Here is a 17736-nt window from a genome sequence, read left to right as displayed (position 1 = left end):
GACAAAGGCCAGCAACGAGTCTAAATAATTTGGAAGACTAAAGTGCATTAAAAAATACAACTAATAAAAGGAAAAAGATTAACAGCATCTCTCTAGGTAAATACATCAATTTTTGTTTTTCTCTAAGATAATATTAAGTAAAAGTTGGCATCAGAACCTGATACACAGTTTGTACGATTTAGAGCTAGGGTCCTCAAGTACATAAAGAAAAGGCCCAACTAAGCATAGGTAGCGCCGCTGCCACACTGCTTCCCTATTTCCAAGACCCTTCACATTAAAATAAATAAATGAGTACATATTTTTTTACTCAAACATAGCACTATATAAAGGACATGAAACTCTTTTTGAAAGTGTTTGTTTGTTTCAGGGATGAGTGGGAAAAAAGAGGGGATAGATTGATTGATAGAAAGACAGCACAGGAGAGAGAAACCTTCCGCGCAAGAAGAGACAACCACCCCTCGAAGTCAGCCTCATTCCAAGGGCGAAGAAGAGCTGAGTCCTCACTATCCTCCTGCTCAAACATCTTAACGATTTGCATCAATCGATGATACCGAGCTGGAGAGAAGTGAAACCGTAATGATGGCAGCCGTACAGCAACTCTTGTTGACGGGTAGGATGGGTTCTCTAATCTAATCTGGATAAAGTGATAAAATAAATATAAAACATCAGAAACAATCTTTACACATTCAACAGAAAAAACATGCTTTAGTTTTAAAGCTAAAAAGGTCCCAGCGTATACCTGTTGAAGCTTTACGTTGACCCCACATTTATCAATAAAAGGCAACAAACTAACATCATTTGAGTTGGCAGAACCAGAAGACATCTTTGAAGGAGATTGACTCCAACAGTAGTCACCATCAACCAGAAAAGCAGATACGTCGCTTAAAACTAAATTAAACTGCAGATACAAATCTAGCACCTCCTGTGATCCATCTTCATAACTATCCTGTAAGCATTTTTAAACTAGATGTAAATTTTTAGAAGAAACAAACTCATAATTAGACAACTGAGAATCAATTTTGTTGTAAACCTTGGTAACAATGACCAAATTTCCCAAGTCAAGCATGAGCTTTGTTGGATGCGTGTTGTCGGGACAAAAATCAGTAGGAATTGCAATCTTGGGGGCTGCAATATCCAAGTCCAACAAAAACCTAACAGAAGATAATAAATGATAAAGAATACAAAACATACATTAATAAACAGAGACATAAAGTAGCTAAAGCATCAAAAACTTTTATTAAGAAAATAATCAGAAATCACGAATAGATGTGAAGTCCAAAATAATCATCAAACAAGAAACTCAAAAATCCCTCAAACACATGAGGTTCTCTAAAAGAAAATCCTAAAATACATTATAACCAGAAGCCAAATGAGAGTGTACAAATCTAATTCTATTCCATAGTAATCCCACTTATTCCACCTTTGCATAAAATTAAAAGAAGAAACTATATTCATTTCCAAGCGTACAGTCCAGTCCATGTAGGTCAATAGCACACACTACCAAAGAGGAATTGCTTCTAATTATGCTCCGATGCCCAAATCATATTCCACTATAGCAACTATGAGGCCAACCCCACAGCAATCTAAAATCTATCCCATGTGACACGAAAATGCAAAACAAATATTTGTATGTGTACACATTATATATATAAATACACACATGGGTTAGGATCGGGGAACACCCATTTTCTGACACACATGGGTTAGGATTGGGAGGACACCAGTTTTTGACACACATTTTGCAGACCCACTCCCATACTTTTTTCAAGGATCCGAACCGTCTATATTTTAATTCATTCTTCATAGATAATCCTTGCAAAAAATTAGACAAATTCCAAACTATTAAGACATTCATTTGTAGTGAAGAAAATGGACAATTAAGGTTTTGCAAAGAAACACTAAAATGACTATCATTCAATCCAACGGTCATATCATTTCGGATTTGGTGATTTTTGATATAAGTGATCTTTGAGAGAAAACTTAAAAGGGGATGATTCGGATCGTTGAAAATACATTATAAAGTGGGCTTCACAAAATAAAATGTGAGTCCCACGATCCTAACCCTATACACATATACATATATATATGTCCACCTAAGAAGGGCCCCTACTATAGTGTATATCTAGGTAAATAATCAGCACTTCCAAGCCCTTTTACAATTGCAGCATTAGAGTGTTATGGGCAATTATCCCTCACTGTAACATGAACAATACAATTTAACAGGAAGGCCTCAAGTTACTCCATAAAGAGAAACAAAGAACCTAAACAAAAAACCTGGAATGGTCCTTCAATGCTCTATTCACTTGTTGCTGAGCTGTGCGCTTGACTCCATTGATTGTCATCTGGTACATAATGAACAAGACAGTTTTAATACCATTAATTCTTGACCACCATGCTTGGGAGAACAGAATAACAGGCAGCCATAGGCCAAATGAAGCCATGGTAAACACTATAATCACTGTTTCACTGAATTCTTGCTAGAACATTCCATCTAAAGCCTGTTCAGAAAAAACAACATGCAAGTTCTGTACTTTATTTAGCATCCTCACAATATTTTTGACATTTTCTTTATCTTGCATCATGACAAAGCCATCGAGAAGTCAGAAGTGACTTGGCATAAAAAAAACACCCTAAAGTACTTGTCCAATGCATGCATGTTTCCCTTCAATATTTAATAATTTTTCCTAATTTCTTCTACGTATTTGCACTAAAAGTCTCCCAGTATTTGCCCCCATGAATTACATGCCAATCTAATAATTTAAATTTAATAGTTTTAGAAGTTGAAACAACAATCTTCAAATAAAAGATACACACATACACACACAATGACTGAAACATTTTTACATGTTCAACAGCAGAAAGCAAGGATACTAGTTATGGGAAAGATACTATTTTATTACAAAAACAATAAAACGAGAAGGCTAAGATGCCAGTTTAAGGAACCATTTAAGCATATTTCAAAGAATGAGCACAAGCTAGATAGAACCTGCACTGCAGCTGCAGTTTCCAATGCTATTGTCTGACTGACAGCTGTACTGCTACGAAAGAATTTGATAATTTGATCGATTGCGTCCTTTAAATACTGCCAATGAGATAAAATCAGTAAACAATCACAACTTGGAAAAAGAAATAATTTAGGCATAGCAGAAACATACTGTCACGTAACAAGGAGAAGCTTTAGCAACCAAGCTCCAGTCCACATTTTTGTTGAAAGGCCTATAACAGAACGTGCCAACTAAAGAATCATAGGCACTTGCACTCTGCAGGGAAGTAAGTAGATGATATGTTGTTTTACTAATCACGTAGGGAATTAAGCCACAAATGTGGATTGAAAAATGACAAGGAACACATCAGGATAAAGGCCTACCTCTGCAAGGAGACCACTCGGCGTGGATAACTTGTATGATCCTAATTTCATGTCAAAAATCTTTGCCTCTGGATAAAGCTTTATAAAGCAATCCAAGCCTTCACATGATAACTCAGCAAGACACTCCAGGGACTCATCAACAAGCTTAGTAGCATTATGTTTCATGCAAATGCTCAAGGATGTCTGAAGAGCATCCACCTTGTCATTACTTATAACTGAGACATTATCATCACTTTCCTTATAGCCAATGATGCTACTTAACTGCTTCCAGTCTTCCTCACTGAAACTAAATGGCTCACTCTCACCTATCTTGGACCGACTCCCCCTGGAACAGTAGATAGAATGAAGGCAAAGAAAAACAAATATCAAGCCTCAGTATATGCAAATAAATAGGGTGTCGAACAACCTAGTTTCATATTTGAAGGTAAAATTATTACCATCCCCACCAAGGTTTCTTTGCTTTCTGTTTCCTCGACGCAAGGTCCGACTCTAATGACTGCTCTACAAACTTGTGAGCCAACATCCTGCACGATTGATACAACAATACTATCAAAATCCATCTGACATAAAACCATTTCAAGTAACATACAATGTTATATCTAAGCAAATAAACTTAACGCCACCTATCACAAGAGTACTGTTAAGCATACCGTAATTTAATACCACTTGACAAATATATAATCAATATCCAACAAGATCATATCACTAATTGACAAGGCACGTACACATCACTCACCACATCATGTGGGATTAAAATATGGTACAAAGACGTGGCTTGTCTAGCATTATTGCCATCAGTTAATACATTTACAAGAAAAGGATACCTCCACTGGAGTATCAGTTCAACATCAAGCCCACGATCTAGCTCCTCAATATCTTGGTTGTCATCAACCACTAACCGACGAGGATCAGATCTAAGAAGTGAAGCATATAGAGAGATATATCTTTTACGCAAGCTTGCATACTTCAGAACATGGTCCCATGACAATCTCCCACTGCCACAAAGATATTACTTTAAGCAAATAAAAAAAATATAATCCAACTTTTGTTTCAGAGCATATAAATGAAGTTCGCTGTCAGGTTCATTCTGTGAATAAAAATTGCACAAATTAGAATACAACAACAACAACAACAAAGCCTTTTCCCACTAAGTGGGGTCGGCTAACAAATTAGAATGCATTGAAAAAAAAATGGGTAAGTTATTGGCACTCCAAAACCCTCATTGTGCACTCCTCACAAGTGTTTTTATTCTAAGTATAGAAAGTTTGGAAAGCACAATGAATTTTTTTTTTTTTCTAAATTAGCTGGTTAGATAAGAAGCCCTTTTCTTTACTCTTTCAAATAAGTATTTCAACATTTTGGGATAAAAATATCATATATGTGAACGTATCAAGCAAAGGAGAATTTTAAATATTCTCTTCATAGGAGTTAAAATATATTAAAGAGAGATGAAAATACAAAAACAAAATGGCCAAGAAATCCATCAGAAACACAAATTACTCACCAACAATTCATAAGGGTGGATAATTAAAAAAATTAGAAATTAAATTAAATTAAAAAATAAAATAAAAACAACAAGAGCTGATACCTTGCCTTCTTCATTTGGTCAGCAACAACTCTATAAGCATACTTCCACCAAGATCTAGGGTTAGATTTTACAGAGACATGTGGACGATAATGAGCATACTTCAATCGCTGATTAAATGCAGCAATATTATCTGCTAACTTTAGCACATCCATGTATCCATCCTGCAAACAAATAATACTCAATAGCTTTTAAGTGAATCAAATTACCTACCAGTATCAAATCTGAAAGGATAGAAGTAAGATGGAAATTAACCTTTGGCAAACAGAGAGTCACATCATCCAAATTAACTGCTGCTTTGTGCAAAGGCTGGCCGCTATCAGCTAATTCATTTGGCGGTAGTTTTGAGTACTTGGCATTGCCAGACACAGGTTCCAGTATGTAAGTGTGCCTTTTGGGTAATCTATCCGCTGGTTTACCATATTGAGTACCAAATCTAAAAACCTGAAATGCCAAAATTAATATATAAATGCGTATGCACGGGTACATGCAGGTGCGTCTGATCTATTTAATATTTATTAGTGTTAAAAAGCATTCATTGAACATATACCTGGACCCACTCTGATGGAAGCAAATCCTCCCATGGTTTGTTAACATGCCATGGAGCAATATCAGAATCCAAATAAAGTGCAAGCCGATCGAGGTGAACAGACTGCAAACAATGCCAGATCATAACATCAACAAACATGGTAGGGACCAACATATTGATGAGGCCAAGTGATTCACTAGTATAAGAAATGCTTCTTCTTTTTTTCTAAAATACAGTTTTAATCAGTCAATGAAAGGATCCCAGGAATATAAGAAATAAATATAAAAAAATTGAACGATACGTGAAAATACAGTGACGTTGCATAACATTTTTGGAAGTTTGGATGGAGAGGTATATGAGAATACTAAATACTGAGCAGGTAATTTGTGGGAGGGTTCGACTTCGGCATCATTACGGGTTACAATAGCTTCGGAGTTGGGACTATTTTGCTTCTGTTATTCTGTTGTTTGTTCTGTCTATGTTCTTTTTATATTGTATTTTCTTTGTTTGTTTTATTAGTCTATAGACTTTTTAGTGAAGAGCTGGACGTCAGTGGAACTGGAAACCCTTTCCTATGTAATGCAATCTCTCACTTTCCATTTATGAAAGTTCTTTTTTCTTATAAAAGCATAAGTACTTATAACATTTTAAACGTGGAAGAGAAACTGAATATTGTGTGGCAACTGGCAATTATAATTTCATGACATGATGAAAAAGAACCTTTTGTATACAGTCTAGAGCACCCCCAGTGACAAATGTTTCATTTCCGTTGCTATCAACTGTCATAGCGGAAAGGCTTTCCAAGGTTATGCCTGCTGCAAACGGATGGCCCGGGTTGCTATACCATAGAAGACAAAAGCATAAGCTCAAGACATAGGAATTAAAAAATAGCACAACATTCAAAGTGGTTTTTTTGTTTCTTTTACCTTTCAATATCCTCGTATCTGATGTGAATATTTGAAATTGAAAGTTTCAAATTTCCAATTATTGTGCTGATCAGGGATCCTAACCATGATGTATTCTTCAAAGAAAAACAAATTATATATAGGTAGAATATCATAAAACGTAAAGAACATAGGAATTCTAGCAAAAGAAATATATGGAAGATAAAGTTCAATATTGAGCATAATCATATTAAAGAAAATGTTGCATTTCAAACCAATGTGTAAGAGCAAGGTCAAATAAAATACGACTTGGGAAGAGACTCTAAGAAAAGACTTAGAGTACTTGGATCTAACAGAGGACATGACACACGACCGAGCGCAATGGCGTTCTAGGATTCATATAGCCGACCCCACTTAGTGGGAAAAGGCTTTGTTGTTGTTGTATTGAGCATAATCATAATAAAGCAAATGTTGCATTTCAAACCAATGTGTAGGAGCAAGGTCAAATAAGATAAAGGTAAAGTTGGATATGTGCACTGTACAGTGTGCATTAGACATACTAGGTACACATGCAAACCTACTAATATCAGAATTTCATAATGACAAACTTCACATGTCATGGCACTTGGATTATGATCAATCCTACCATGTCTGACTTTAGTTGCTGCGTCCTCTCTAACAGCTTCATTTCCATTTCCTATTTAGAAGGGAAACAATACAAAATGGTCACTCAGCTATTGGCAAAGAACACTATCATTCCACAAACTGATTACTATGTCTCACCCGAATTCGGTTTTTCTTAGCTTCCTGTACAGCATCCTCACTGGATCCTTCAACTTGAGTTTCAGGTTCAGCTAACAGAAAAATGCGGTCCAAAGAAACTAAAACTGGATCCTGGCCAAGCCTGCTCCATGGAACCTTGGTTCAAGAAAATAAAATAACCTCATTGGAGAAAGGCAGTTAATTACAGATATCATAAGAAGTGAACAATATTCCACGCAACAAAATACCGGCAGTAAATTCAAAAATAAAAATAAAGCGCATAATAAGGAAGTAAATAGGAGGTGAAATTGCAATCATCCAACAATATGTTCATCCCAAAGTCATAATACAGCATCTACATAAACTTAACATCTGGTGTCACCTTTGTAATTATGCACAAATCCCTTCAGCATTTTCGGCAAAGAAAACAAAAAAGGTCGTACCCAGTGCACAAGGCTCCCGCTTTACGCAGGGTCTGGGAGAGGTAAATGTCGGCTAGCCTTACCCCCATTTATGGAGAGGCTGCTCCCAAGTCTCGAACCCGAGACCTACCGCTCATGGGCGAAGGCACTTGCTATCGCACCAAGTTATGAATGACGTAGATATATGCCAGCTATCTATAGTACTATCTATAAATTATTACAGTGGAGGGTTTTCAAAAAAGATCGTTAAAAGTAATACAAATTTTTGCAAGTAAAGCCAATTTAACAGGAAAAAGAAAATGCAATTCAATCCTACGATGAATGGAAGAAAAATACACACACACACACAAACATATATATTCCCACCAAATATATATAGCAAAATTATTGAATTCCACTGACATCACATCTTCCAAACCGAAAGACTTCAAATTACTAGTCAATGACCTTCCCGCACCCACTATAACTATTACAATTCAAGTCATTCGGCACCCTTACAACTCCAAAGAAACACTCTTCCTGTACCTCATTTAACTAGGAAACCATAACGAGAACAATGTTTTTAATTCCATAATGCATCATGCATCTTGACATCTCTGCTTGCATTCCCAAATTGTTCCTTGAAAGCTAATGAATGGCATCAAATTACCTTTTACCTAACAAAAATACATCATGGTGGACCACTGACCCACTTGAGTAAACAAGACAAAACACACAACGTGGAACAGATATACAACTGTTTCCACTTCCAGAATGGCCTCATTCACAACCTATATGGCATCCTGCATCTTTCCATTCTAGAAGAATAGCAGAAAGGGGCAATCCTTGAACTCTTTCGTCATTGAAGACCATAGCAAGGACCAATACTTAACCATCTGAAAATGCTTATCCAACCCAAATTAGTCAAACAAACAAAAAAATAAAAAAAATCCCACATCCCCACAATACTTGGCACTCTTTCCTCCCTGAATTACTGCTAAAGCTTTCACATAAAGAGTAACCCCATTTCAGAATATAAAGAATTATGTCTTGTGCAGGGTTACACCACAGCTCAACTTTAAGTCCTTACCTTTTTGCATTGGTAATGGACGAGTCAATGGGACACATTCAAGATGATACCCCTTGGTGTATGCTTTTTGCGAATGATATAGTGCTGATAGATGAAAAACACGAGGGAGTAAATGTGAAGCTTTACCTTTGGCGGGAAGTATTGGAATCTAAAGGTCTTGGCCAAATTAGGTCAAAGACAAAGTATATGGAGTGCAAGTTGATTGGAAATGGGTCCAAATGAGATAGGAGTGTGGATTGAAGATCATTAAGTACCAAAGTGTGAGTGCTTTCACTATCTTGGATCTATCTTGCAAAAGAAAGGAGAATTAGATGAAGATCTAAACCACAAAATTACAAGCTGGATGGATGAAGTGGAAGAGTGCACTGGGTGTGTTGTGCGATCGTCGTATGCCACTTAAGGGAAAATTTTATAGGACGGCAATAAGGCTAGCATTAATGGCATGGAATGTTGGGCGTTCAAAAATCACCTCGTGCAAATTATGAGTAGCGGAGATAAGAATGCTTCGTTGAATGTGTGGGCACATGAGAAAGAATAGGATTAAGAACGAGGTATCCGAGGAAAAGTAAGAGTGCTGCAAATGAAGATAAGTTGAAAGAATTGGTTAAGGTTGTTTGGACACGTGAACCGAAGACCTACAAATGCTTCGGTTAGAAGATGCAACTATGAGACGAAGGCTCAAGGCAAAAGGGGTAGAGGAAGACCTAGGAAGACTTGGAAAGAGACTTTAAGAAAAGATATGGAGTACTTGGAGCTAACAGAAGACATGGCGAAAAACCTAAGCGCATTGGTATTCTAAGATTCATATAGCCGACCCCACTTAATGGGATAAGGCTTGGTTGTTGTTGTTGTATGCCTTGTGTAACCACCGAAGTTAATATAAACAGGATCATTTTTATTATGTGAACAAGGCAATGATAAAGTTTCCACATATCAGTAATTTTATCTTGTAAAGCCAGTAAATGATATATACATGAGTTCAATTTTATTATGAGATAGATCCAAGGCAATTATATGAGACTTCCAAACATAATACAGACCATTATTAGAATGAAGTCAAACGTCTCACGTATTGTCCAATACAGAGCTGATCAACATTCAAATAAGCCAAAAAAATCAACAAAATCATAAATATTGATGCTAGTCTCGCACCTTAAGTTTCACTGATCCAAGAAATCCTGCCTTAACCTTCACTGGTAATTCTAGTGCATTGAGTGCCTCAGGCTTCAGCTGCATATTTTTTAGCTCCACATCACCTATTTCACATTTAGCAAGAAATATGTAATAAGGTTCTCAAGCTCCATCGTAATAAGTGTTTTTTTTTTTTCCTCTTTTTGAAATGAAAAGATGAAAGTGCAATAGATAAGAGAAAATGTACAGAAAATTAAATATCTACTAGACTCTCTAGTAGATATTTAATTTTCTTATCATTATACTGATATTTCTGCCAAAAAAACAAATTGAAATGTGCCTTTATATGTTGTTGTCATGACTCTATTTAGGAAGCATTTCCAAGGAAGGAAGGAACGAACGAACCTCGCCAGACACTGATCTTGAGGGCCTCCTTGTTGAGCCCCCTCACGTAGTCCCCCAAGTACCTCTGCAGGAGGTTCGCCACCTGATCCTCCAACATCTTCTCTTCGCCGGCTTAATCTTCCTCCCAAATCGCTATCTCATTTCGACCGACTGATATCGGAAGAAATCGCCAAGTGTTGGCTTCCAGACGACGCGACCTACTTATACCACTGGAAAATGCGGCCCGCATCATCGATTCTCTGTTGCGCGGAACGGATTGTTATTGTGTTCCGACCAGTGCAATGTAGCCGTGTGTGCGGAAGGGTTATGTGATCTTACGTGGCGGGAAAGCATACGATTCTGAGGGTTGACTGTTGGTTGAGTGTGGGTCATTGGCGGTGTATGCTTTATAAAGGTGATGTCGATTGGCGCCTCTCTATGGTCTGCGTGTCGGGCTCGATGCCATTAAAGGCCAAACATCATATTCGCATCCCTTCCATATAATTCATCAAATCAAAATGTTCCGATATATGAAATTTGATTTTACAAACAAAGATCTTTTTTAAAATTATAATAATTTTAAATATTTAATCAAATTTTAAGGATTCAAACTTCTTAATTTGATGAACTAAATGAAAGAGATCCGTCCCTTTACATTAAAGGCATCGTTTTCGTTCCCTGTCTTGGTTTTGGAGTGTTTCAAATATCTGAAAATCTATATCCAAATTTTTGGAAGCCCAACCGACAAATAAGGAAAAGCCTATGTGCAGCTAGGGAGGTCATTGCAAAATGTTCAAGATTGTTGTAGGCAACAGAGAGAAGATTTTTTTTTTCTTTTTTTTTTTTTTATCAAACGATAAATTTATTAGATTAAATATTAGGTTAGAATATGGGAAGATCGTTGGGAAATGTCGAGGATATATTAAATATTGATAACAATATCAGCTTCTTTCAATGGAAATAATAGAAATTTAAAATGAAACTTTAAAGATTGTCAAACATTGGTTTGGACGAAATATAAGTGTTTTTTTGAAATTTAATAGATGTGTCATAATTATCAACGATATCTGTCATTTTAACCTAAACTTAAAGTTTCTCTTATAGGATGTGAAGTTTAGATTTCACCCCTCATTTCCATATTTTTCTATGATTTTTTTGGATATTTTCATGAAAATATCGATTGTAATGAAAAAATTTTAAACACTAGTTTGGACTCAATGTATGAGATCACTGTCTTTTTCTTTTTTTTATTCTAAAATAAGCAATATGATCTACACTAAGACCATGTCCAACTCTTAGGCTAAAACCAAAAATTTTTAGCCCATAAAATTTAGGGCATGTTTGGTACTATACTTGAATCCAACTTTTTAAACTCAAAAACAATTTTCAAGTTTTAGACTTTAAAAACTTATTCGGTAAGCCTATTTTCAAAAACTGAACTCAAGGCTAGCGCAAAAATATAATATATTCTCTAAAAAAACAAAACGTGAGTTTTTAACTTCTTTCTTTTCTCTCCCTCCTCCCCTCTCACTCCAAATCTATCTTTTCTTCTTTCTATCTCCCCCTTCTTTTTTCTTTTTCTTTTTTGATCTTCTTCATCTCTCCTCCAATCCACTATTTTCTTTCTCCCAGTTCTTTCTCTCACTTCTCTTCCTCTCTATCTCCTCTGATCCTCTCTCTTCCTTCTCTTTCTTCCAATCATGTCTTACTTTCTTTCCTTTTCTCTCATCTTTCTCCCTCGACCCTCTCTTTTAAGATCTCTTTATCCAATTTAAGTTGTAAGATTTAAAATTTTTAAATCGCATACCAAACAAGTTTTTGAGTCGTAAAGAAAATTGTTTACAAGAAAAGTTCTTAAGAAATGTTTTGAGAAATGATAAAAAATTTCAAATATAATACCAAACAAGCCCTTAGGTTTTAACTCAGAAACAATTTTTTTGCTCAAACCCTTGTGGGTTAAAATTTTAGCCCAAATCATTAAAGAATGAATTTAGGCTAATTTTTTTTTCTTGAAGTAACTTTTTAAAAGAAAAAATTATGTAGACTATCCTAATTTAATTTTATGAACATTTTAACCTAAAAATGTTTAGATTCCGACAAATATTGAAAAATCACTAACCGACACCATGAAACTCGTGAAACACTATGAAAGAATATGAAACGCATTAAAAAATTAATTACTTTAACTGTTGGATTTAAATTTGGACCATCAAATTTTTTTTTTACCATTGGATTTCATCAAATTAGATCTTAACCGTTGAATTCAATGAATCTATAAATGTAAAACTAAAAGAAAAATATACATATATGGTAGACTAGCCTCACTAACCCTGAGGGAATCCTGGGCTAAATTTGGCCCAGAAATGAGTTTTGACCTTTAACTCATATTTGCCACAAGGGTTGGAGTAAATTAAGGTAAGTTTAGAACCTAAATTTGAGTTTTACTCCAAGGGTTGGGGTGGGTCTAAGACCATCTCCAACCCTTGGCCTAAAACCTAAAATTTTTAGCCCATTAAATTTAGATTTTAACCTAGAAACAGTTTTTCTGTTCTAACCCTTCTGGCCTAAAATTTAACCCGGAATTATTAAAGAATGAACTTAGGCAAATTTTTTTCTTAAATTAACTTTAAAAAAAATATATATATATATATATGCAGATTATCGTAATTTAATTTTATGAACATTTTAATTTAAAAATATTTAAATTCCAATAAAAATTGAAAAACCACTAAATCAACACATGAAACTCACCAAACTTTCAACTTTCACCAAAATTTCAACTTTCACCAACCGTTCTACTTTCATCAATCATCCTCTGTATAACCATAGGACCAATTTCAACTTTCAAAGTGTTTTTGTTTCCTAAAAATCATCAATATCTCATCAATGGGTGATAGAAGAAAGCGTAGCAAGGCAATGCAGATGCCACAATAACAAGCAAGGCTTGACATTGAGGATGAAGAAATGATCAACACCGAAGCTGAACTTGCAAACTCGCTTATGCAATATGAGCACCATGCCGAATCTAGCCATCGTGGTTTCGTCACGAGGCGTTCATTTTTGCAGCGTGATAGAGAAGAGTGTCATAACCGAATGATGAAAAATTATTTCATCAAGCATCTGAGATTTCCTGCTCATCATTTTCACATGCGGTTTCGGATGAGAATAGAGCTTTTTGAAAGCGTATTGAATGCAGTTGTCAGTCATGACCACTACTTTGCAAGGAAGATAGATGTCGTAGGCCGACAAAGTCTATCACCTCATCAGAAGCTCACATCTGCATTTCGAATGCTAACTAATGAGTGCTTCACAGACTCAACTGACGAGTATTACCGACTTGCGAAGAGTACTGTTATTGAGAACCTGAAGCATTTCTATCATGCAATTCAAGCCATATATGGATCCACATACCTCCGCAAGCCAAATCGTGAAGACTTGAAAAGGCTTTTATGTAAGGCAGACAAAAGAGGCTTCCCTAGCATGATAAGAAGTCTTGATTGTATGTATTGGAAGTGGAAGAATTGTCCTACTACATAAGCTGGCCAATTCAAGGGCCATCATAACAAGCCAACCATCGTGCTAGAGGCTGTGGCGTCTTACGACATATGGATTTGGCATGCATTCTTCAGCGTTCCTGGATCAAACAACGACATCAACGTTCTTTAGTCTTCACCTCTGTTCGATGATGTTGTCAATGGATGGGCACCAGAATTTCAGTATAAGGTAAATGGTAATAGGTATGAGCTAGGTTACTACCTAACTTATGGTATTTATCCTAGTTGGTCTACCTTTGCCAAAAGTTTTTCTTATCCCGATAGTGCAAAGAAGAAATTATTTTCGCAAAGGCAAGAGTCTTATAGGAAGGATGTGGAAAGAGCGTTCAGGATCGTACAAGGTCGATAGGCCATTGTTAGAAGGCATGCACGACTTTGGCATACCGAAGTCCTCCATTCAATCATGATGACGTGCATAATTTTGCACAATATGATTATGGAAGATAAGTACATCGAAATTGAAGAAGATTCAGACAAAGCTATTGTAAGAGATGTTGAATATCTCGCTAAAACCACATATGAGACCCTACAGGATAGGGTCACATAGATTGAGTATATGAGACGTTTAAATAGAATTCAAGCTCCTCAAGGTCATGACACACTCCGTAAGGATTTGGTTGAGCATGTATGGCACCGAGAAGGTGACCATTGATGATATTGGTTGAGCATTTATGTAATAGTTTTAAGTGTATTATGTTGGTATTTTCTAGTAATAAATTTAAGTGTCTTCTGGTGCAAAGTATTTTGTGTAGTACGTTAGATAAATTATTGAATGGAGGTTGAATTATTGAAGGCATCTATTCTACATCAAAGTGTGGAATAATAAGTACAATAATTATTGAAGGCATCTAGATTAATAGAAACAATAATTAATACACACAACAATTAATAAAGTACATAAACTTAATACAAACGATAATTAATAAACCACATAAACTTAATACAATAAAAAGTTCATAAACTACATAAACTTAATAATGATATCCACGATCTTGATTTGGCAATGGACTTAGTGGTGGACTTGGGATATAGTCTTGAGATGAATTATCTTCTTGAAATATACTCATTGTGGCATCCCTTTGCTTACCACGTAAGTACTTTTTCCTCTATGGAGTGTATTTGTTGACGTCCTCCATCATCAAATTTATTTCGAACCTCTCTTGCTCCTTATCCCCTTCTTCCTTCATTTGCAAACACATTCGGGCCGCTTCTTCTTGGCGAGCTATGGATTTTGCTCAATTTTGCAATTCCGGTAGCAATGTGTCCACTCATCAGATCTTGGGACTTCTCTTTTCTCTTTGTTTCCTTTTGCTTATCTATTCCCGAGGGGCTTGCAAAAGAAGAAGTTGGGGTCATTTGTTCGACACCTTCATTGAAATCATTTAGGGGCGGGGCTTCACTATGAAATAATTTTCCCTATTGTTGATCCGCATCGGTTCCCCACCTTGGACGATCCTTAAGGACATTCTAAGCATGATGCAACTTAAAAGCTAGATTTTTTTGGTGTGGTTCTTGTCTTGTAAATTGTCATTGCTTTGTCACCCTATGCATCAAATAAGTAAAAATAATTAGTTGAAAAATACTATTATGTACATGACAAATAAAATATCAACAAAGAAACTCACAATTTTTTATAAGCTCCTTCCACTAGGCATGTCAACCGTGGCTCTCTCCAAGCTTCCCTTCCACAAAGTGCACGCTTTGTTGATAACCTTCCACCGAATATAAACATCACCAGCTTCCCTTCGATCAGCGTTGGAGTTTTCATGGAACTTATCAATGAATTTACCCCACAAAACTTTTTTATTTTGATTCGTGCCGACATCACCTTCTTCACTGATGGAAACCCATGCCAAACATAAAGTAATATCTTCCTCAAAGGTCCAACTACGACCTTTAACATGCTCTTTTGACACACCCCAACTGAAGTGATAATAATAGGAAAATGCGAGTAAATAAAAACCTAAAACTAAACTTATTCAACTAGAGATAATATAAGTGTGTGAAGGTGAGCAAGTATAAGTTACACACATATCAGAGCATAGGTAAACGAAAGTGCAGTCGAACCAACTAAGTACTAATTATACAAACAAGGAGAAGATCCCTACAGTTATTTAGTAGATCGTCAGAACCGCCGAGAAGTTCTTGTGAGCCACCAAGATGCACCGTTACCTAGGACCTGGAGGGGCGCAAAACAAAAGGGTGAATGGGCAAAAACAAAACTTTTGAAAACACATTTCTCTTTTCTGAAAATAATAACCCCTCGCTATAAAACCCGTATAGTTTCCATAAAATAATACTATATATATATATATATATATATATATAAAAAGCAGTGCACAAAGGCAATGAAACCATAATATGCCATGTCCTAACGTTTCAGCTCTAAAGCATGTAAGCCAGATGTAGAATCAATATAAAATAACATGTCAGTCGAAGTCACCTATTGTGACATGTACGACTGGAACCATAGCTCATCAACCTAGGCTAACACACGAGTCGAAGTCACCTGATGTGACCTGTATGACAGGCTAGGTATAAATATGTACGTTCAAGTGCTATGATCACATGAAGGCTATGCGATAAATCACGGGTCACCTACAAGTCAGAACCACCTATTGTGGTATGTACGACAGGCTAGCACAAGACTTAGATCCAAGGTGAGCATGCGGTGCGAGATGTGAACAATCACGTGAAGGCTAGCCTTAATCCCCAGGTGGAAACACTAATACCGGGTGCAGCCCTGATTAGCTCTAAGTAAATACATGCATACCAATGCAACACAACCTATTCAATCACATCATACTCACCTGAAGCTTACTTGAGTCTCTACAGCATCACACAATATAATTCACAAGTAATAGTGCAATGCTCAAAGTGCAACTCATTACGACATGGCATTCAAAGTATAAATCATTTAAGAAAACGTTCTAGAAACCATATCATATATATATATATATATATGCCCACTCACTGAGATAAGTAGCAGGATCGTAACCCCTAACCTCTCTTGTCCACGCTCGTCCTCAGGGTACATCTCACCTATATGCGAAATAACTAATTTTACATTAATTTTAAAGCACATACACAAACCCTTGGAATAAGTTCTCATACGTTGCTCAAATAGGGTGTTTGAATATACCAACGTGATCTACTCAACAACACGAACACCCCCATATTTTTAGAATAATTTTTTGACGACACACGCGCCTTCATGCGCTAGCCAAGGCACAGCCGCACTCACCGGCCACGCGCAGGCACGTGCTTGGCACACCAACAGAATCCCTAATGGCGTTAAGGAATATTCAGTTAAATAGTAGAATATTCCGTTTAAAAACTAACGGAATTACCTAACACCGTCAATATATTCCATCAAAGTTGACGAAATATTCTCTTCCTTCTCCGGTGGCTTCGCCGGAGTTGCCGCCGGCCGCCGTATGTAACGCCGGAAACTGGAGAAATTTCAAACTTCAATATCTTTGCTATTTCTCCACCAAAATTCATAAATTTTATTTGAATTTGAAGCCTTCAAATAGTAGAACATAACCTTACCTGTTAGGGGTCCTAAAGTCAACGGGAAGTGATTGAAATAAAGCTTGGAACATCTGGCTAAACCTGCAACTTCGCGAACCTGAGAGTTCCGACTTTCAAACCACTCCAAAATTGTTCCAAAATACTAGGGAAGTTAGATGAGTACCTTCTTGAGTCTCAAAACCAGATAAATCCTTCGCGATCACGTGGGAGGAAATTGGACCGCTCGCCGGAGCTCGGGCTTCTCGAGTTCTCGACTTCTAATCTTCGAACTAATAGTATGGTTAAACTCATGAGGTCACGAGGAATACGATGGTGACAAGTTTATGTTCGATCTGAGGCGTTTTGATGAAAGTGGGTGTGTGTATATGTGTGAGGGTTTTGGGTGTACGAACAGAGAAGAATCGAGAAAGAATGAGAGGGTGTACGTGCGTGTGTGTGTGTATGTGTGTGGTCATGGATTGGCCAAAAGAAATAACAGCAAGCCATGATTGAGCTGCCGTGAGAGAAAGGAAGAG

At 36.6% G+C, this 17736-nt stretch overlaps 1 protein-coding gene across 1 annotated transcript in view; it reads right to left on the bottom strand.

Annotated features, from left to right (window-relative positions):
- Positions 1-10348, bottom strand: part of LOC126627126 (uncharacterized) — a 43861-nt gene extending 33513 nt beyond the window's left edge. The window contains exons 1-19 of the mRNA XM_050296551.1: positions 10155-10348; positions 9771-9874; positions 7149-7283; positions 7012-7062; positions 6408-6502; positions 6202-6319; positions 5503-5604; positions 5208-5396; positions 4956-5116; positions 4192-4362; positions 3805-3891; positions 3368-3692; positions 3156-3260; positions 2987-3082; positions 2275-2342; positions 1031-1151; positions 740-946; positions 431-634; positions 158-267 (exon numbers count right to left, since the gene is read on the bottom strand). Coding sequence (XP_050152508.1) covers positions 158-267; positions 431-634; positions 740-946; positions 1031-1151; positions 2275-2342; positions 2987-3082; positions 3156-3260; positions 3368-3692; positions 3805-3891; positions 4192-4362; positions 4956-5116; positions 5208-5396; positions 5503-5604; positions 6202-6319; positions 6408-6502; positions 7012-7062; positions 7149-7283; positions 9771-9874; positions 10155-10251 — 2546 coding nt within the window. The 5' untranslated portion in view covers positions 10252-10348. The remainder of the gene's footprint in view (positions 1-157; positions 268-430; positions 635-739; positions 947-1030; positions 1152-2274; positions 2343-2986; positions 3083-3155; positions 3261-3367; positions 3693-3804; positions 3892-4191; positions 4363-4955; positions 5117-5207; positions 5397-5502; positions 5605-6201; positions 6320-6407; positions 6503-7011; positions 7063-7148; positions 7284-9770; positions 9875-10154) is intronic.
- Between the last annotated feature and the right edge of the window lie 7388 nt (positions 10349-17736).

Source organism: Malus sylvestris, chromosome 6 (genome assembly GCF_916048215.2).
Source record: "Malus sylvestris chromosome 6, drMalSylv7.2, whole genome shotgun sequence".
NCBI lineage: Eukaryota > Viridiplantae > Streptophyta > Magnoliopsida > Rosales > Rosaceae > Malus > Malus sylvestris.
Note: the sequence above shows the minus strand (reverse complement) of the source record. Positions and strands in the feature narration are given on the sequence as shown.